We start from the raw sequence: 15,823 nt of genomic DNA, 5'->3' as shown, positions 1-15,823 counted from the left end.
GGCCCAACAGTAGCAACTCTGCTTACTAGTCAGGTACCTTATCCACTGAGCCACCACTGCCCTAGTACACATCACCAAGGCTGTCCGAGCCTGCAGGAAAGGACTGTGTCACATCTCCACTAGTGCAGTACTGATCTAGACACCAGGTCCTTTCTCTTCTGCTTATAAAGCCTTAGACTGGCGTGGCAAGACACTGGCATGGCAAGACACTGGCTTCGCTCCTCAAATGAGGCTCGGTTGTGTTCCTATTTAGAAAGAGCTTTTTTGTTTGATTGCTTTCCTGTCTAACACCAACAATGAGACATTAAATATTTCATTTATTTCCTGTTTCGTAAACTCATCCAAAATACAAACGTTACTCACAGCGTGTGGTTAGACATTGGACTGCACTATGAGACATTTAATACACACACAATATATATATCAGCTAAGACAGGCCTACTATTAATCTCTGAGCTCATCCACAAGTTTGTGGAAGTATGGCAGTGCTGTAGTATGTAGTATGTAGTATGCAGTGGTGTAGTATGTAATATATAGTATGCAGTGGTGTAGAATGTAATATAAAGTATGCAGTGGCATAGAATGTAGTATGCAGTGGTGTAGTATATAGAATGCAGTGGTGTAGTATAAAGTATGCAGTGATGTAGTATGCAGTGGTGTAGCATGTAATATATAGTATGCAGTGGTGTAGTATAATGTATGCAGTGGTGTAGAATGTAGTATGCAGTGGTGTAGTATGTAATATATAGTATGCAGTGGTGTACTATGTAGTATAATGTATGCAGTGGTGTAGTATGTAGTATGCAGTGGTGTACTATGCCGTATAATGTATGCAGTGGTGTAGTATGTAGTATGCAGTGGCGTACTATGCAGTATTATGTATGCAGTGGTGTAGTATGCAGTGGTGTACTATGCAGTATAATGTATGCAGTGGTGTAGTATGTAGTATGCAGTGGTGTACTATGCAGTATAATGTATGCAGTGGTGTAGTATGTAGTATGCAGTGGTGTACTATGCAGTATAATGTATGCAGTGCTGTAGTATGTAGTATGCAGTGGTGTAGTATGTAATATATAGTATGCAGTGGTGTAGAATGTAATATAAAGTATGCAGTGGCATAGAATGTAGTATGCAGTGGTGTAGTATATAGAATGCAGTGGTGTAGTATAAAGTATGCAGTGATGTAGTATGCAGTGGTGTAGTATGTAATATATAGTATGCAGTGGTGTAGTATGTAGTATGCAGTGGTGTACTATGCAGTATAATGTATGCAGTGGTGTAGTATGTAGTATGCAGTGGTGTACTATGCAGTATAATGTATGCAGTGCTGTAGTATGTAGTATGCAGTGGTGTAGTATGTAATATATAGTATGCAGTGGTGTAGAATGTAATATAAAGTATGCAGTGGCATAGAATGTAGTATGCAGTGGTGTAGTATATAGAATGCAGTGGTGTAGTATAAAGTATGCAGTGATGTAGTATGCAGTGGTGTAGTATGTAATATATAGTATGCAGTGGTGTAGTATGTAGTATGCAGTGGTGTACTATGCAGTATAATGTATGCAGTGGTGTAGTATGTAGTATGCAGTGGTGTACTATGCAGTATAATGTATGCAGTGGTGTAGTATGTAGTATGCAGTGCAATATTCTGGGGCCACACTAAAGGAGCAGTGTGAAGGCCCTTTTTTAATATTTGTTTTTATTTTTTAAATTACTTTCATCTTCCCCCGCCCCCAGCTCACAACCTCCCTCCACCTCCCCCACCCCACCTCACCCCACCTAATGCCCTCCCCACAGTTCATGCTCCCTTTGTTCCGCGCCTACACCAGTGGAAGTACATATAGGTTAAAGGTCATCTGCATTACGTGAAAACAACCTGACAGTGTATTTGGTCCAGTGCAGACTGGAATATGCAGCTTAGCTTCAGAATAAGACCATTTAAAAATATATCATTTTGTCTGACTCAGACTTTTAGTGGAATTCAAAGGAAAATTAAAGGAACACATATAGGATATACATTTAAAAGGAGATACAAAATATATAAAGTCTAGAAAAATGTTGTGACTGATCAGTAAATGTAGTGTTATTCCACTGATAATGTACTCAAAAGTTTAAATGCTGTTAAAAGTATAATTACTGCAAAAAAAACGAAACAAAAACAAATAAACCAAAAAGCTCAGTTCCAGTTCCAGTAGCCCCTGGTGACACCTGGGCTTCAGACAACTAATTAAACAGGAAAAGCATTTATATCAAAACAGTATCTATTTACATTCCAACAGGAACTTAAAAGCTTCACCTCCATGTTTCTCTCACAAGTTCTCCTTATCTTTCTAACACCATTAAAATAAAAATGTAGCAAATTCCCTGTTTTCCCTCCAAACAGCCCTGCTGTCACACAGCAGCCCAGAGGAAACACTCACCGAGACATCAATGAGAAAAATCCCAGTATTTCCCACTCAGTGTCTTAGTGAGGATTTGTGTTAACGGGTGGTCAGTTTTCATTACGGTGTGAGTGGGGAGGTGTGAAGAGCATGGACAGACTGAGGACAGGGACTGGACATGGGGGAACCAGGGGGAACTCCTCATCTTCACACAGTGAGTTTCCCAGTGTGGCCCAGCTAAATGCTATTAAAGCAAATAGGCTTATGGTGGAAAAAAACATGTCACTGTCTGTGTTTTACACCAAAGGGGATTACTGCAATCTGGTTTTCTAGAGAAAACCATATATACTACACCACTGCATACTACATACTACACCACTGCATACTTTATACTACACACTACACCACTGCATACTTTATACTACATACTACACCACTACATATATTATACTACATTCTACAGGAAAGCATGTTCGTTATATGGTGCTTTCTGCGAAGTACTGTGGATGTACAGGCTTTCACCGTCTAATACTGGTGGACATACTTATCAGATCATATGTCACTATAAGCCAAAACTATTATACTCCCTGAGTACAGGAAATGTGTGAACTTTTCTGGATTAAGATCTAATTAAGTGTTTCCAAATAGCTTTCAGTGTCATAGTTTCAAAGTTGCCTCATCAGCTGTGTTTCAGTGGTGCATCGAACTCTGTTCTCGTACCAGTTAGAACATTAGTGCATTACTTCAGCATTCACTGTGCTATATATACAGTCATATATGTAGTCAGTATATATGGTCATATATTTAGTTAGTATATATGGTCATATATGTAGTCAGTATATACGGTCATATATAGAGCCAGTATATATTGTCATATATGTAGTCAGTAAATACGTTCATCTGCACCCCACTGATAACTTTCATGACCTCCACGAAAAGTTGCATGAAGATGCTCCAGTTTTTAAATGTGTATTTTTACCAAAACCACAATGTGTATTTTGATGCCAATGCTTTTACTTTATCTGATTATTTTTGAATACCTGTTTATTGATACTGAAATATTTTCACAGATTTTTATAGTGACCCATATATATTTATATTTATTTATATTTATATATATATAAACTATAATAGAAATCTGATAGAGCGCACTGCCTAATGAGTGGTTTCGAGACTGTAGCCTACAGCAAGGTTTTCTTACCCCATGTGGATCACTGTTACACAAGTTGCATCATACAAGTAGTCCTGGGCCATGCACTGAGCCAGTAAGAGATTCAGCACCTACTTGTTTCCAATACCATTCCATCGGCGAGAAGCTGCCGCGGCACCAACCGTGATTTTGATGATTGCTGCCACTCCACTGCTCCAGACACAACACGCCACTGTAAGCTTTACTGACCCTAGCTGTAGTTTATCTTACTATATTAGACCTTGAAGTCATTTCATTTATCCAAATGTTAAATATTTAAAACAAAAGCCCGCTTAAGTGTGGCTGTACACTGGAGTTTCTTTTTTTCCTAGTTCCTGAGAAAGCCGGAGTCTGGCGGTTGTCTGAAAGCTGATGTAAAAGCGGGCGGATTTTTCTTCAGAAGCTTGGTCAGTTCTTCCCACTCCCTCTGGCAAACACAGACCTGCTCTATTGCAAGAGTACTGAAAAGAATTTCAGAGCAGAACTGAAAAGAATTTCAGAGCAGAACTGAAAAGAATTTCAGAGCAGTACTGAAAAGAATTTCAGAGCAGAACTGAAAAGAATTTCAGAGCAGTACTGAAAAGAATTTCAGAGCAGAACTGAAAAGAATTTCAGAGCAGAACTGAAAAGAATTTCAGAGCAGAACTGAAAAAAAAAGACACATTTACGGAACAGGTCAATGAGAAAATTCATTTAACTATGAAAAGATTTATAGTCCTATAAAATATGTCATGATAGTCCAACAGGTGGATTATTTTGAGTGCGTTAGTCACATGTTAGCTCGAAGGGTCAGCATTTACAGATATATTTACATAATGCATTTACAAGTTTACGTCATACTTTTTAAAATAGCCCTAATGATCACCAGGTCTGATTATTCTGCCTGTAGTGTGTGAAATAAATAAGTGAAAAATAACAGTAACATTGAATAAGTGTGCTATAACCTAAACCACCTGTTCTTGTGAAGATTTAAAAACAATTAGGCTACACAAGACCTAGAAAAAAATGTTTATTTCTGAAACACAATGACAAAATGTAATACAAATACAATCACATGTAAATATGTTGTCACTCATGACATCAGGGTTGAAGTTATGTTTCTGAAATAAAATCTAGCTAAAACATGCCATGAAAAAACAAGAAAAGTTAATATTCCGTTGTTCAAAAATATACTCTGTATGTACAAAATGTCACATAGAGAGTCAAAGATGTAAGCACTAACAACAAATCCCATGAAAACATCATTCATCTGTGAGTCTTCCAGGACTGTTCACAGGGATTGGCTGTGTGGAGTGTGCGTGCACTGGGATTGGCTGTGTGGAGTGTGTGTGCACTGGGATTGGCTGTGTGGAGTGTGTGTGCACTGGGATGGGCTGTGTGGAGTGTGCGTGTACTTTGATGTCTATGTCTTCGCTGTTCTTTCTCCTCTGTGGCTGTGGAGAGCAGATGTGGATGTAATCACATTGGCTTCGCCGGCCCTCTGCGGTGCTCTGTAAAGCCGCAGTCCCGGGTGGCTGGGGGCCAGGGCGGATGCTCCCATGTCGGGAGTGAGGGGGTGAGGGGGCACTCCTGAAGAAGGTGGACAGGTGGCGGGTGGTCGTTGCATTAGCTCGAGTGGCTGACGGACTCCAGCATCGGTCTGAGTGCCCCAGAACTCTGCACTCACTGGTGCAGGCCCAGAGCCCTGGAAGAGACACTCGGTTATGGTGGAGAAGAGTCTCACACAAAAGCTGTGATTCTGTATCAGACATGTTTCTGTATCAGACACGATTCTGTATCAGACATATTTCTGTATCAGACATGTTTCTCTGTCAGACATGTTTCTCTATCAGACACGATTCTGTATCAGACATGTTTAGGTATCAGACATGTTTCCCTATCAGACATGTTTCTGTATCAGACATGTTTAACTATCAGACACAATTCTGTATCACACGTGTTTCTCTATCAGACATCTTTCTGTATCAGACACGTTTCTGTATCAAACATGTAGTCATTATTTTACTTCTAAACTCCCATAATGTTTATCCAGTACTGCTGAGCTGAAACAAGTAATATTTTGATTGTTCTTAAGAAAGGCAACATCCAGCCTTCAAATGTGACCCTGCCCATACTGACACTGGTCTGTGATTTATAAAGTCACGCTGACAGCCAGTCAGACAGACGCCTCTTATTTTAATCTCTAAATGACTTCCTCTCCCTTTCATTTCACTAGAATGCCTCAGACAGATGTGAGGTGGTTCACAGTGAAATGTGTCCATTTTAAAGCCTCTTCTTCTGTTCACTGTGCACTTCTGATACATTTGCATCTGCAAAGCAGCACTTTAACAAAGTGTGCTAGTAATGAATCATCTCTGAGCCACTGACCCATATGTTAACAGATTGTCTGCAGTTAAACAACGTCAAACACCTGCACAAACACCACATAAACGCTCTAGTAGTCCCAAACTCAGGACCCTACTGCCCTCTTTCTGCACGCAAGTAGAGCAAGTTCTTTTTTAGATGTACGAATGTAAGATAAGAACTTTAACTGAGTCAGTTTGGGTTATACTAGGATAATATCATTTTGCTCTCCCATTCACGATATTTAGTATCTGTATTTGGCCTTTGATAATGAAGAGGTCTACTGAAGGTCTTACACATTATGTTTGCTGCATCTGGATTAGATGATTAGATCTGGATTAGATGGACATCAACTGATGTTCACCAACACAGTCTATTCCCACATGCCTTCATCACAATCTGTTCCTACATATCTGAATCTGAGTCTAATCCTACATGCTTCAATCTGAGTCTAATCCTACATGCCTGAATGTGAGTCTAATCCTACATGCTTCAATCTGATTCTAATCCTACACACCTCAATCTCCATTTAAATTCTGAAATTCAGATATTCAGAAATTATGGAACAAACCAATCAAAGGTGTGTTCACACATCTCACTTTTACCACATGTAGCTGACCTCTATAAAACCTAAATTCTGATGCTTTGAAGCACAATACTGTAAAAGTTGCTAATTGCACATTTGAATTGGGATTTTAAAAGGCATATTATCAACATGTGTTTGAACATTAGTCATCTGTGTACTGTCACATGGAATCAATATAATGGGATTAAAAAGTCTTGACTGTCATGGTTAGTCACTGGGTTTTAACATATAAGACAACCTGGCCGCAGAGAGTAATATTTCAATTCAGTCTTTTTTTTAAATGTATTTTTATGAGTGCATTTATTATATCATTACCTATGGGGTAGGTGTAGGTGCTTATTATATCCTTACCTATGGGGTAGGTGTAGGTGCTTATTATATCATTACTTATGAGGTAGGTGTAGGTGCTTATTATATCCTTACCTATGGGGTAGGGGTAGGTGCTTATTATATCATTACCTATGGGGTAGGGGTAGGTGCTTATTATATCATTACCTATGGGGTAGGTGTAGGTGCTTATTATATCCTTACCTATGGGGTAGGGGTAGGTGCTTATTATATCATTACCTATGGGGTAGGTGTAGGTGCTTATTATATCATTACCTATGGGGTAGGTGTAGGTGCTTACTATATCCTTACCTATGGGGTAGGTGTAGGTGCTTATTATATCATTACCTATGGGGTAGGTGTAGGTGCTTATTATATCCTTACCTTTGGGGTAGGTGTAGGTGCTTGTTATATCCTTACCTATGGGGTAGGTGTAGGTGCTTATTATATCCTTACCTATGGGGTAGGTGTAGGTGCTTATTATATCCTTACCTATGGGGTAGATGTCCTGCCCTGACTCAGTAGTCCATCACCCACTTTAGACTGATTGATTAGATGAATGATGTATAGACCAATGGCAGAGTGATCAGATGAATGATCAGTGTGACTGTCCTGCAGTCCTGGAGGCTGGCCTGGATCAGTAGACACACTAACCTCTGTAAGACACAAAGTCCCTTCTGACAGCCTCGCCACTCATGTCAGAGTCGCTATCATTCACATCACTGTCTCCTTTCCCACTGTCCTTGCCACTGACGTGTGGATCTCGGCCTGCGACAGTCAGCATGGAGTTCCTCTTCCATGCCGCCGCTGGACGCAGCATGTTTCTGCCGTAGCCGGGCAGCGTGGAATAACCCTGTGGGCCAACAGGCATGGACCAATCACCACCACCACGCCCTCTGCACACAACCTCATTTAAGCAGGTCCCAGATGGAGACTGGGATTCATTTGGGCTCAAAATAAAGTTCGACAAGCTCTGGACCCAAGCCCTCACACCAGTGATGCAGAGCATTATATATGCTGGCAATCTTTAAAGTAGCCAAACAGCCTGTAATACACATATGATACATATATAGAAATAAACTCACGCACACACGCAAATGTGTAAATGAAACAGTGGGAATACAACGACTTACGTCCATTTGCGCGTCAACACTCCTGTACTTAGATTTGAAGATAAGTGTAGACTCAACGACCTCGGCGCACGCCTCCACACTGTCGCGTATCGTCTCAGACGAACCCGTGGCGGCTTTGCAGGGCGGCGCGTGCGCCTCGAACATGTTGGCTGTCTGGTTTGAAATGAGCGAGACAGCATTGTTCTCCTTCTCCGCGTGAGGTGCGTCCGCGGGGATTTTCTGTCTCTTTTTACGACTGCATAATAAATACATTAAAATTCCGGCCAGCAGCAGGACAAAGGAAGTAGTCAGGGTCAGAACCAGGACAAGGGACGTGACCCAGGCTTTGGGCTCAGGGCTGGTCTCGCTATCGCTATAGAAATTGTGGCTTGATGGTGCGCCCTCGGTAAGGACGAAGTGAATTGCTGCAGTTGCCGTGAGAGACGGGAGTCCATTGTCATTTACAGTCACGGACACTTTCAACATGTCATATGCGTCATACGGGATCTTTCGGTTGACATATATCTCTCCCGTATCCTGATCGATTGAAAAGCCCAAATCCCCCCCCTCGCGGAGTTTGTAAGTAAGTTCAGCGTTTAACCCCGTATCCAGATCCTTCGCTTTTACGCGCGTCACGATGTAGCCCGCGGCGGCGTCCCTCGGCAGGGGCACGGCAGCGGAGCCGTTGCTGAGGGGAGGCTGGATTATCGCGGGCGCATTGTCATTCTGATCAACTATATTTATGATGAGCATGGCGTTGCTTTTGAGCTGCGGCCAACCCCTGTCACTGGCTTGAACGCGAAGCTCGAGTTTCCGCATAACTTCATAGTTAAAACTCTGCAAAGCGTACACGTGGCCAGCTTGATTCATAATCGCAAACCTGGACACACTGTTTGTGTCACTGTCAAAAAGGTCATAGGTTATTTCTCCATTAAGCCCCGTGTCCTGATCGCTAGCTAAAACTGTCGTGATGTAGGTACCAGGCAACTGGTTTTCCTCAATAAACCCTTCGTACACTTTACCGCTGAAAAACGGGGCATTATCGTTGACATCGGTAATAACTACCAGATACTGAGTGACTGTGCGCAGCGGAGGCGTTCCGAAGTCTTCGGCTACAATACTTAGATTGTACTCGGGAATCTTTTCTCTGTCGAGGGCTGCGTTGGTCAGTATTGTGTAGCTACCCTCGTAAGCCCTTCTGAGCGTAAAGTCGCCGTGTCCGCCGTGAAGGGTGCAGCTGACTTGCCCGTTCGCGCCGGCGTCTCTGTCCGTGGTGCTGATCACGGCCACAAGGTTGTCCCGACTGGTCGCCTCACTCACATGTGCAAGACCGTACGTCCCCGACGTGACAGGGGTGATGCTGACTTCCGGCCGGTTGTCGTTTACGTCTCGGACGTGAATAATAATCTTACAGACGGATGGGACAGGATTGTGTCCCAAATCAGTCGCTTGTACGTCGACTTCGTATGTTTTCTCCTCCTCATAATCCACGGGGCTTTGAAGTGTTAAATCCCCTGATTTGTGGTCTATTTTAAAGAGTTGTCGGATCTCACTTGTGACCTGTTTGCCAAACTCATACACGACTTGTCCGTTCAAATCCTCATCTGGATCTACGGCATTCAAGCGCAAAACAAGGTGTCCAATCGGGGCGTCTTCAAATAAGTCAACCGAATAGTTAGTCTGCTCAAAAACGGGACTGTTGTCATTAAAATCCAACACTTTTACAGTGACGTTGGTAGAGCCACTTTTTGAAGGACGACCTCCGTCGGTAGCGACGAGCTCAAGCGCGTAAAGCGCTTGGGCTTCTCTGTCCAGCTCTTTAATTAGCACGAGCTCCGCATATCTGACCCCGTCCACTCTCGTGACCACGTCGACGCCGAAGTGGTTGTTGTCAGAGATCCTGTAGTCCTGGACGGCGTTGGAACCCACGTCCGCGTCCTCGGCCGCGTCCAGGGCGACGCGCGTCCCCGCCACCGCGTTCTCCGATAGCTCAATTGCGCACACGGGGCTCGGGAACTCCGGAGAGTTGTCGTTAATGTCCACAACGTCGACCTCCACATGCAACAACTCGAAATGTTCGACAGACACAAAAGCAACATCAAAACTGATGAGGCACCTCGAATTCCGCTTGCACATTTTCTCTCGGTCGATGCGTTCCTCGACCGTGAGCCTCCCGTCGCTCTCTCTGAAGCGGATAAATGAAGCAGTGGACTGAGTCATCATTTTAAATCTGATGCCCGGAGACGTTCTCCAGGCTTTGTCCGAAGACCAGGTTATATTACTAGCCAGAGTTCCTATAACTGTGGGAGGACGCACTTCCTCGTAGATTGTATACCTCAGCGTCCTTTCCTCTGACAAAACTGGACCAACGATGCACGCACATAATAATGTAATTCCAAATGTCCACCGAATCCGTATGAATGAAATCCTTTGCTCCATTTTCGGTGCTGAGGCTTTTCAGTGACCGCCTAACACACCGGCGATGGTTTACCGTACAGTGGGCTCGCGACTGCACGCCAGACTCTCCAAACTGAAGCGCAAGTCACCCGTTCTGCGCGTGGAGTCCGTTACTTTCGCACCCCTCCTGTGCAGCCGCGAGAGCTGCAGCACAGACTGCGAATTATGCGAGTTCACGTTCAAATGCGATGGCGCGTGGCCAGTCCTCGTTTCACATCACCTGGACCCGCATAAAGAACAAATATAGTCGCACTCGCGCCCACGCAAACGTGAGGCGAGACAGTGTCTCTGAGTCGTGTAGAAAACATTTATAGAAGTGTTTACGTAAGTGTGTTAGATCTTTTCTTTAGGACGTGCTGTGTTAGGACATGCAGAGTGATACATGGTAAATAACACATTAGGAGTTTCTAACCAGACAGCAATGACAAGGTCAAGCTCCAGGAAATGCCCTTATATTCAAATGGTCCACTGCTAGGATAAGACTTACAAAGATTAAGGAGTAATTATGATGATAAAAGGGGATTTACAGATGTCTGAACCTTCCAGTCTGAGTCTAAACCTGTTAGTCTGTCACATTCAGTAATTATTACTCTTGCTTTTTAAATGAATGTCATGTTCTACCTCTGGAACATGGACTCCACTGTATCCCACTGTATAGCCAGGAAATGTAGTTTACTGTCAACCAAAAGCAGAATTTCACCTTGTATTCAGTAAATGTAACCGATTCACAGGTCTATCCATAGCATTACTCCATGTAAAAAAGACCCAAAATGTTATGTCACATATATGTCAGTATCTTCTAAGAATCTTCAGGTGTAAGAATTTCCCCAGAAAATTCAAAGCAAAAGATTTATCATAATCACTATTATTATTATTATTATTATTATTATTATTGTTGTTGTTTTTGTTGTTATATATTTTGCTATATTAACTTTAACCATTCCAATGTGCAGCTCATTTGTGTGCCCCTGTGGTAGCCGCATGCTCAACCGACTGGAACATCCATTTCTAACATGACTGATTATATTCCAGGGGCAGTGCTCTGTTTCTCTCAAAGTTCTCAGCAAATCTTTTGTGGCCTCAAATGAATCCAATCCACAGAAGCTTCGAAGGCAAATTAAAAAAAAAATTTCCATGGAACTGTTTCAGGCAAGATAGGCATTTTAAATTTACAGTTGGCTCTCAGACATAATCCCATTTTTAATAGGTTTCTAAATGCATTCACTTTTAGGGGATCTTTGCATTTTCAAGTTTGCTAATCACTTCAGTCCATAATGTGCCCTAAGAAATGCCATGATAGTCTAAACACACACACACACACACACACACACACACACACACTATCTCTCTCTCTCTCTCTCTCTCTCTCTCTCTCTCTCTCTCTCTCTCTCTCAGCAGTGGGCTCCAGAAAAGATTAGAGATCAGAAGCAAATTATACAGCGGCACTGCCCATCTGGCTGCTGGCTGATTACCCCTCTCGTGGGAGATCGTTTTAAGATTCCTTCAGAATTCTGGACAGACTCTCTCCCACCTTTTGTGTGCTGTATTAAGATTCGAAACATTCAGGCAGGATTCTGGTGAATGGAGTGCCAATCTTAAGAGCCCACGCTTGCAATTAGACAGAGAGGAGAGGAGAACTATCTTCTACTGCACTGCCACATATGCTCTTTATACCGCCAAATATCAAAATGTGAGGCTAACAGTGTCGTTAGCCCACCTGAATTATATTTTGTGGTATTTAATATATATTATGTACAATTAAATTAATTTTCAAAGCAAAGAAATACATTTGTTTTTGCCTAATATTAAACGTGTAATTTCACATACACGGTTATATTCGGTTCACTTTGATTGACAAATGCTGACAGTCCAACAGTAGTGCACATTTATTTTAAAATGCTTTTGTGTCCATTACAGCACATCATTCAAGGCTGCTTTACTGTTGAAAGGAAAATGATCTCCAGGGTTACAGCTCAGCCTGACAGCTGCATTTCCTGTTCTGTCAGTGTAGTGTCCCTAGACAGAAGCAGAGGTGCAGGCTAACTGTATTCAGAGATAGACTCATGCTAAATATGTGTTTTTCAAATAGATGCAAGTGATGTAATCAGGTGGCATATTGATGTAACCAGTTGCTGTAGTGATGTAATCACATGCTGTGATGATGTGATCAGGTGAAGACTAACTGTGTATTGGGGTAGGTGAAGACTAACTATATATTTGGGTGCAGGTGAAGGCTAACTGTATATTTGGGTATAAGTGAAGGCTAACTGTGTATTTGGGTGTAAGTGAAGACTAACTGTTTATTTGGGTGTAGGTGAAGGCTAGCTGTATACTTTGGGGTAGGTGAAGGGTAACTGTGTATTTGGGGTAGATGAATGCTAACTGTATTTGGGGTAGGTGAAGCCTAAGTGTATTTGGGGTATATGAAGACTAACTGTATATTTGGGTATAAGAGAATGCTAACAGTGTATTTGGGTGTAGGTGAAGACTAACTGTATATTTGGGTGTAGGTGAAGGCTAACTGTGTACTTGAGCTTGGTGAAGGGTGACTGTGTATTTGGGGTAGATGAATGCTAACTGTATTTGGGGTAGGTGAAGGCTAACTGTATATTTGGTAATAGGTGAAGGCTAAGTGTGTATTTGGGTGTAGGTGAAGGCTACCTGTGTATTTGGGTGTAGGGGAAGACTAACTGTTTATTTGGGTAGATGAAGCCTAGCTGTACTTGGGTTTAGGTGAAGACTAACGGTGTATTTGGGTCAGGTGAAGGCTAACTATGTATTTGGGTGTACATGAACGCTAATTATATTTGGGTTAGGTGAAGGCTAACTGTGTATTGGGGTAGGTGAAGACTAACTGTGTATTTGGGTAGGTGATGGCTAACTGTGTATTTGGATGTAGGTGAAGGCTAACCGTGTATTTGTGGTAGGTGAATACTAACTATGTATTTGGTTGTGGATGAAGACTAACTATTTATTTGGTTGTAGGTGAAGGGTAACTGTATTTGGGGTAGATGAAGACTACCTATGTGTTTGGCGCTGGGTGAAGACTAACTTGTTATTTGGTTGTAGATGAAGGGTAACTGTATTTGGGGTAGGTGAAGACTAACTGTGTATTTAGGTGTAGATGAAGAATAGTTGTATTTGGGGTAGGTGAAGGCTAATTGTGTATTTGGGTGTACACGAATGCTAACTGTATTTGGGGTAGGTGAAGACTACCTATGTGTTTGGCGCTGGGTGAAGACTAACTTGTTATTTGGTTGTAGATGAAGGATAACTGTATTTGGGGTAGGTGAGGACTAACTGTGTATTTAGGTGTAGATGAAGAATAGCTGTATTTGGGGTAGGTGAAGGCTAATTGTGTTTTTGGGTGTACATGAATGCTAACTGTATTTAGGGTAGGTGAAGGCTAACTGTGTATTTGGGGTAGCTGAAGACTAACTGTATATTTCAGTGTAGGTGAAGGCTAACTATGTATTTGGGTGTACATGAATGCTAACTGTATTTGGGGTAGCTGAAGGCTAACTGTATATTTGGTAATAGGTGAAGGCTAAGTGTGTATTTGGGTGTAGGTGAAGGCTACCTGTGTATTTGGGTGTAGGGGAAGACTAACTGTTTATTTGGGTAGATGAAGCCTAGCTGTACTTGGGTTTAGGTGAAGACTAACGGTGTATTTGGGTCAGGTGAAGGCTAACTATGTATTTGGGTGTACATGAACGCTAATTATATTTGGGTTAGGTGAAGGCTAACTGTGTATTGGGGTAGGTGAAGACTAACTGTGTATTTGGGTAGGTGATGGCTAACTGTGTATTTGGATGTAGGTGAAGGCTAACTGTGTATTTGTGGTAGGTGAATACTAACTATGTATTTGGTTGTGGATGAAGACTAACTATTTATTTGGTTGTAGGTGAAGGCTAACTGTATTTGGGTGTAGATGAAGAATAACTATTTGGGGTTGGTGAAGGCTAACTGTATTTGGGTGGAGCTGAAGGCTAATTGTATATGTTGGGGTAAGTGAAGAATATCTGTGTATTTGCATATAGGTGAAGGCTAACTGTATTTCGGGTAGGTGAAGGCCAACTGTATATTTGGGTGTAGGTGAAAAATAACTATATTTGGGTTTAGATGAATGCTAAATGTATTTGGTGTAGTTCAAGGCTAACTGTGTATTTGGGGTAGGTGAAGACTAACTGTATATTTCAGTGTAGGTGAAGGATAACTATGTATTTGGGTGTACATGAATGCTAACTGTATTTGGGGTAGCTGAAGGCTAACTGTGTATTTGGGGTAGATGAATACTATGTATTTGGTTGTGGGTGAAGACTAACTTTTTATTTGGTTGTAGGTGAAGGCTAACTCTGTATTTGGGGTAGGTGAATGCTAACTGTATATTTGCGGTAGGTGAAGGCTAACTGTGTATTTGGGTATAAATGAACACTAATTGTATTTTGGGGTAGGTGTGAGCTAACTGTATTTGGGTGTAGGTGAGAACTAACTGTATTTGGCGTAGGTGAAGGCTAACTGTTTGTTTGGAGTAGGTGAATGCTAACTGTGTATTTGGGTGTAAGTGAAGAATAAATGGGTATTTGCAGTTGGTGAAGGCTAACTATTTGGGTTTAGGTGAAGAATAACTGTGTATTTGGGGCAGTTGAAGACTAAATATGTGTTTGGGTGTGGGTGAAGACTAACTTTTTATTTGGTTGTAGGTGAAGGGTAACTATTTGGGGTTGGTGAAGGCTAATTGTGTATGTGGGTGTACACGGTAAGAACTAGCTATATTTGGTTGTAGGTGAAGGTTAACTGTGTATTTGGGGTAGATGAAGACTAACTGTATATTTCATTGTAGGTGAAGGCTTACTATTTATTTGAGTGTACATGAATGCTAACTGTATTTGGGGTAGGTGAAGGCTAACTGTGTATTTGGGGTAGGTGAATACTAAATATGTATTTCGTTGTAGGTGAAGACTAACTTTTTATTTGGTTGTAGGTGAAGGGTAACTGTATTTGGGGTAGATGAAGACTACCTATGTGTTTGGCGCTGGGTGAAGACTAACTTGTTATTTGGTTGTAGATGAAGGGTAACTGTATTTGGGGTAGGTGAAGACTAACTGTGTATTTAGGTGTAGATGAAGAATAGTTGTATTTGGGGTAGGTGAAGGCTAATTGTGTATTTGGGTGTACACGAATGCTAACTGTATTTGGGGTAGGTGAAGACTACCTATGTGTTTGGCGCTGGGTGAAGACTAACTTGTTATTTGGTTGTAGATGAAGGATAACTGTATTTGGGGTAGGTGAGGACTAACTGTGTATTTAGGTGTAGATGAAGAATAGCTGTATTTGGGGTAGGTGAAGGCTAATTGTGTTTTTGGGTGTACATGAATGCTAACTGTATTTAGGGTAGGTGAAGGCTAACTGTGTATTTGGGGTAGCT

At 41.9% G+C, this 15,823-nt stretch overlaps 1 protein-coding gene across 2 annotated transcripts; it reads right to left on the bottom strand.

The window, feature by feature from the left end:
• Positions 1 to 4,563: 4,563 nt before the first annotated feature.
• pcdh8.2 (protocadherin 8, tandem duplication 2) lies at positions 4,564 to 10,500 on the bottom strand. 2 transcript variants are annotated; one of them, XM_027030445.3, is made up of 3 exons: positions 7,960 to 10,500; positions 7,481 to 7,679; positions 4,564 to 5,254 (listed from the first exon to the last, which is right to left on the bottom strand). In XM_027030445.3, the coding sequence occupies exons 1-3, from the start codon at positions 10,375 to 10,377 to the stop codon at positions 4,812 to 4,814; spliced, it is 3,060 nt and encodes a 1,019-aa protein (XP_026886246.2). In that variant the 5' UTR covers positions 10,378 to 10,500; the 3' UTR covers positions 4,564 to 4,811. The 2 variants fall into 2 exon arrangements, 1 of the variants encoding a protein (XP_026886246.2); XR_003412091.3 differs by having other exon boundaries at positions 5,129 to 5,254; positions 7,319 to 7,679.
• Between the last annotated feature and the right edge of the window lie 5,323 nt (positions 10,501 to 15,823).

The sequence above is a fragment of the Electrophorus electricus genome, chromosome 9 (genome assembly GCF_041902795.1).
Source record: "Electrophorus electricus isolate QZ-2024a chromosome 9, ASM4190279v1, whole genome shotgun sequence".
In the NCBI taxonomy this organism is placed as follows: domain Eukaryota; kingdom Metazoa; phylum Chordata; class Actinopteri; order Gymnotiformes; family Gymnotidae; genus Electrophorus; species Electrophorus electricus.
Note: the sequence above shows the minus strand (reverse complement) of the source record. Positions and strands in the feature narration are given on the sequence as shown.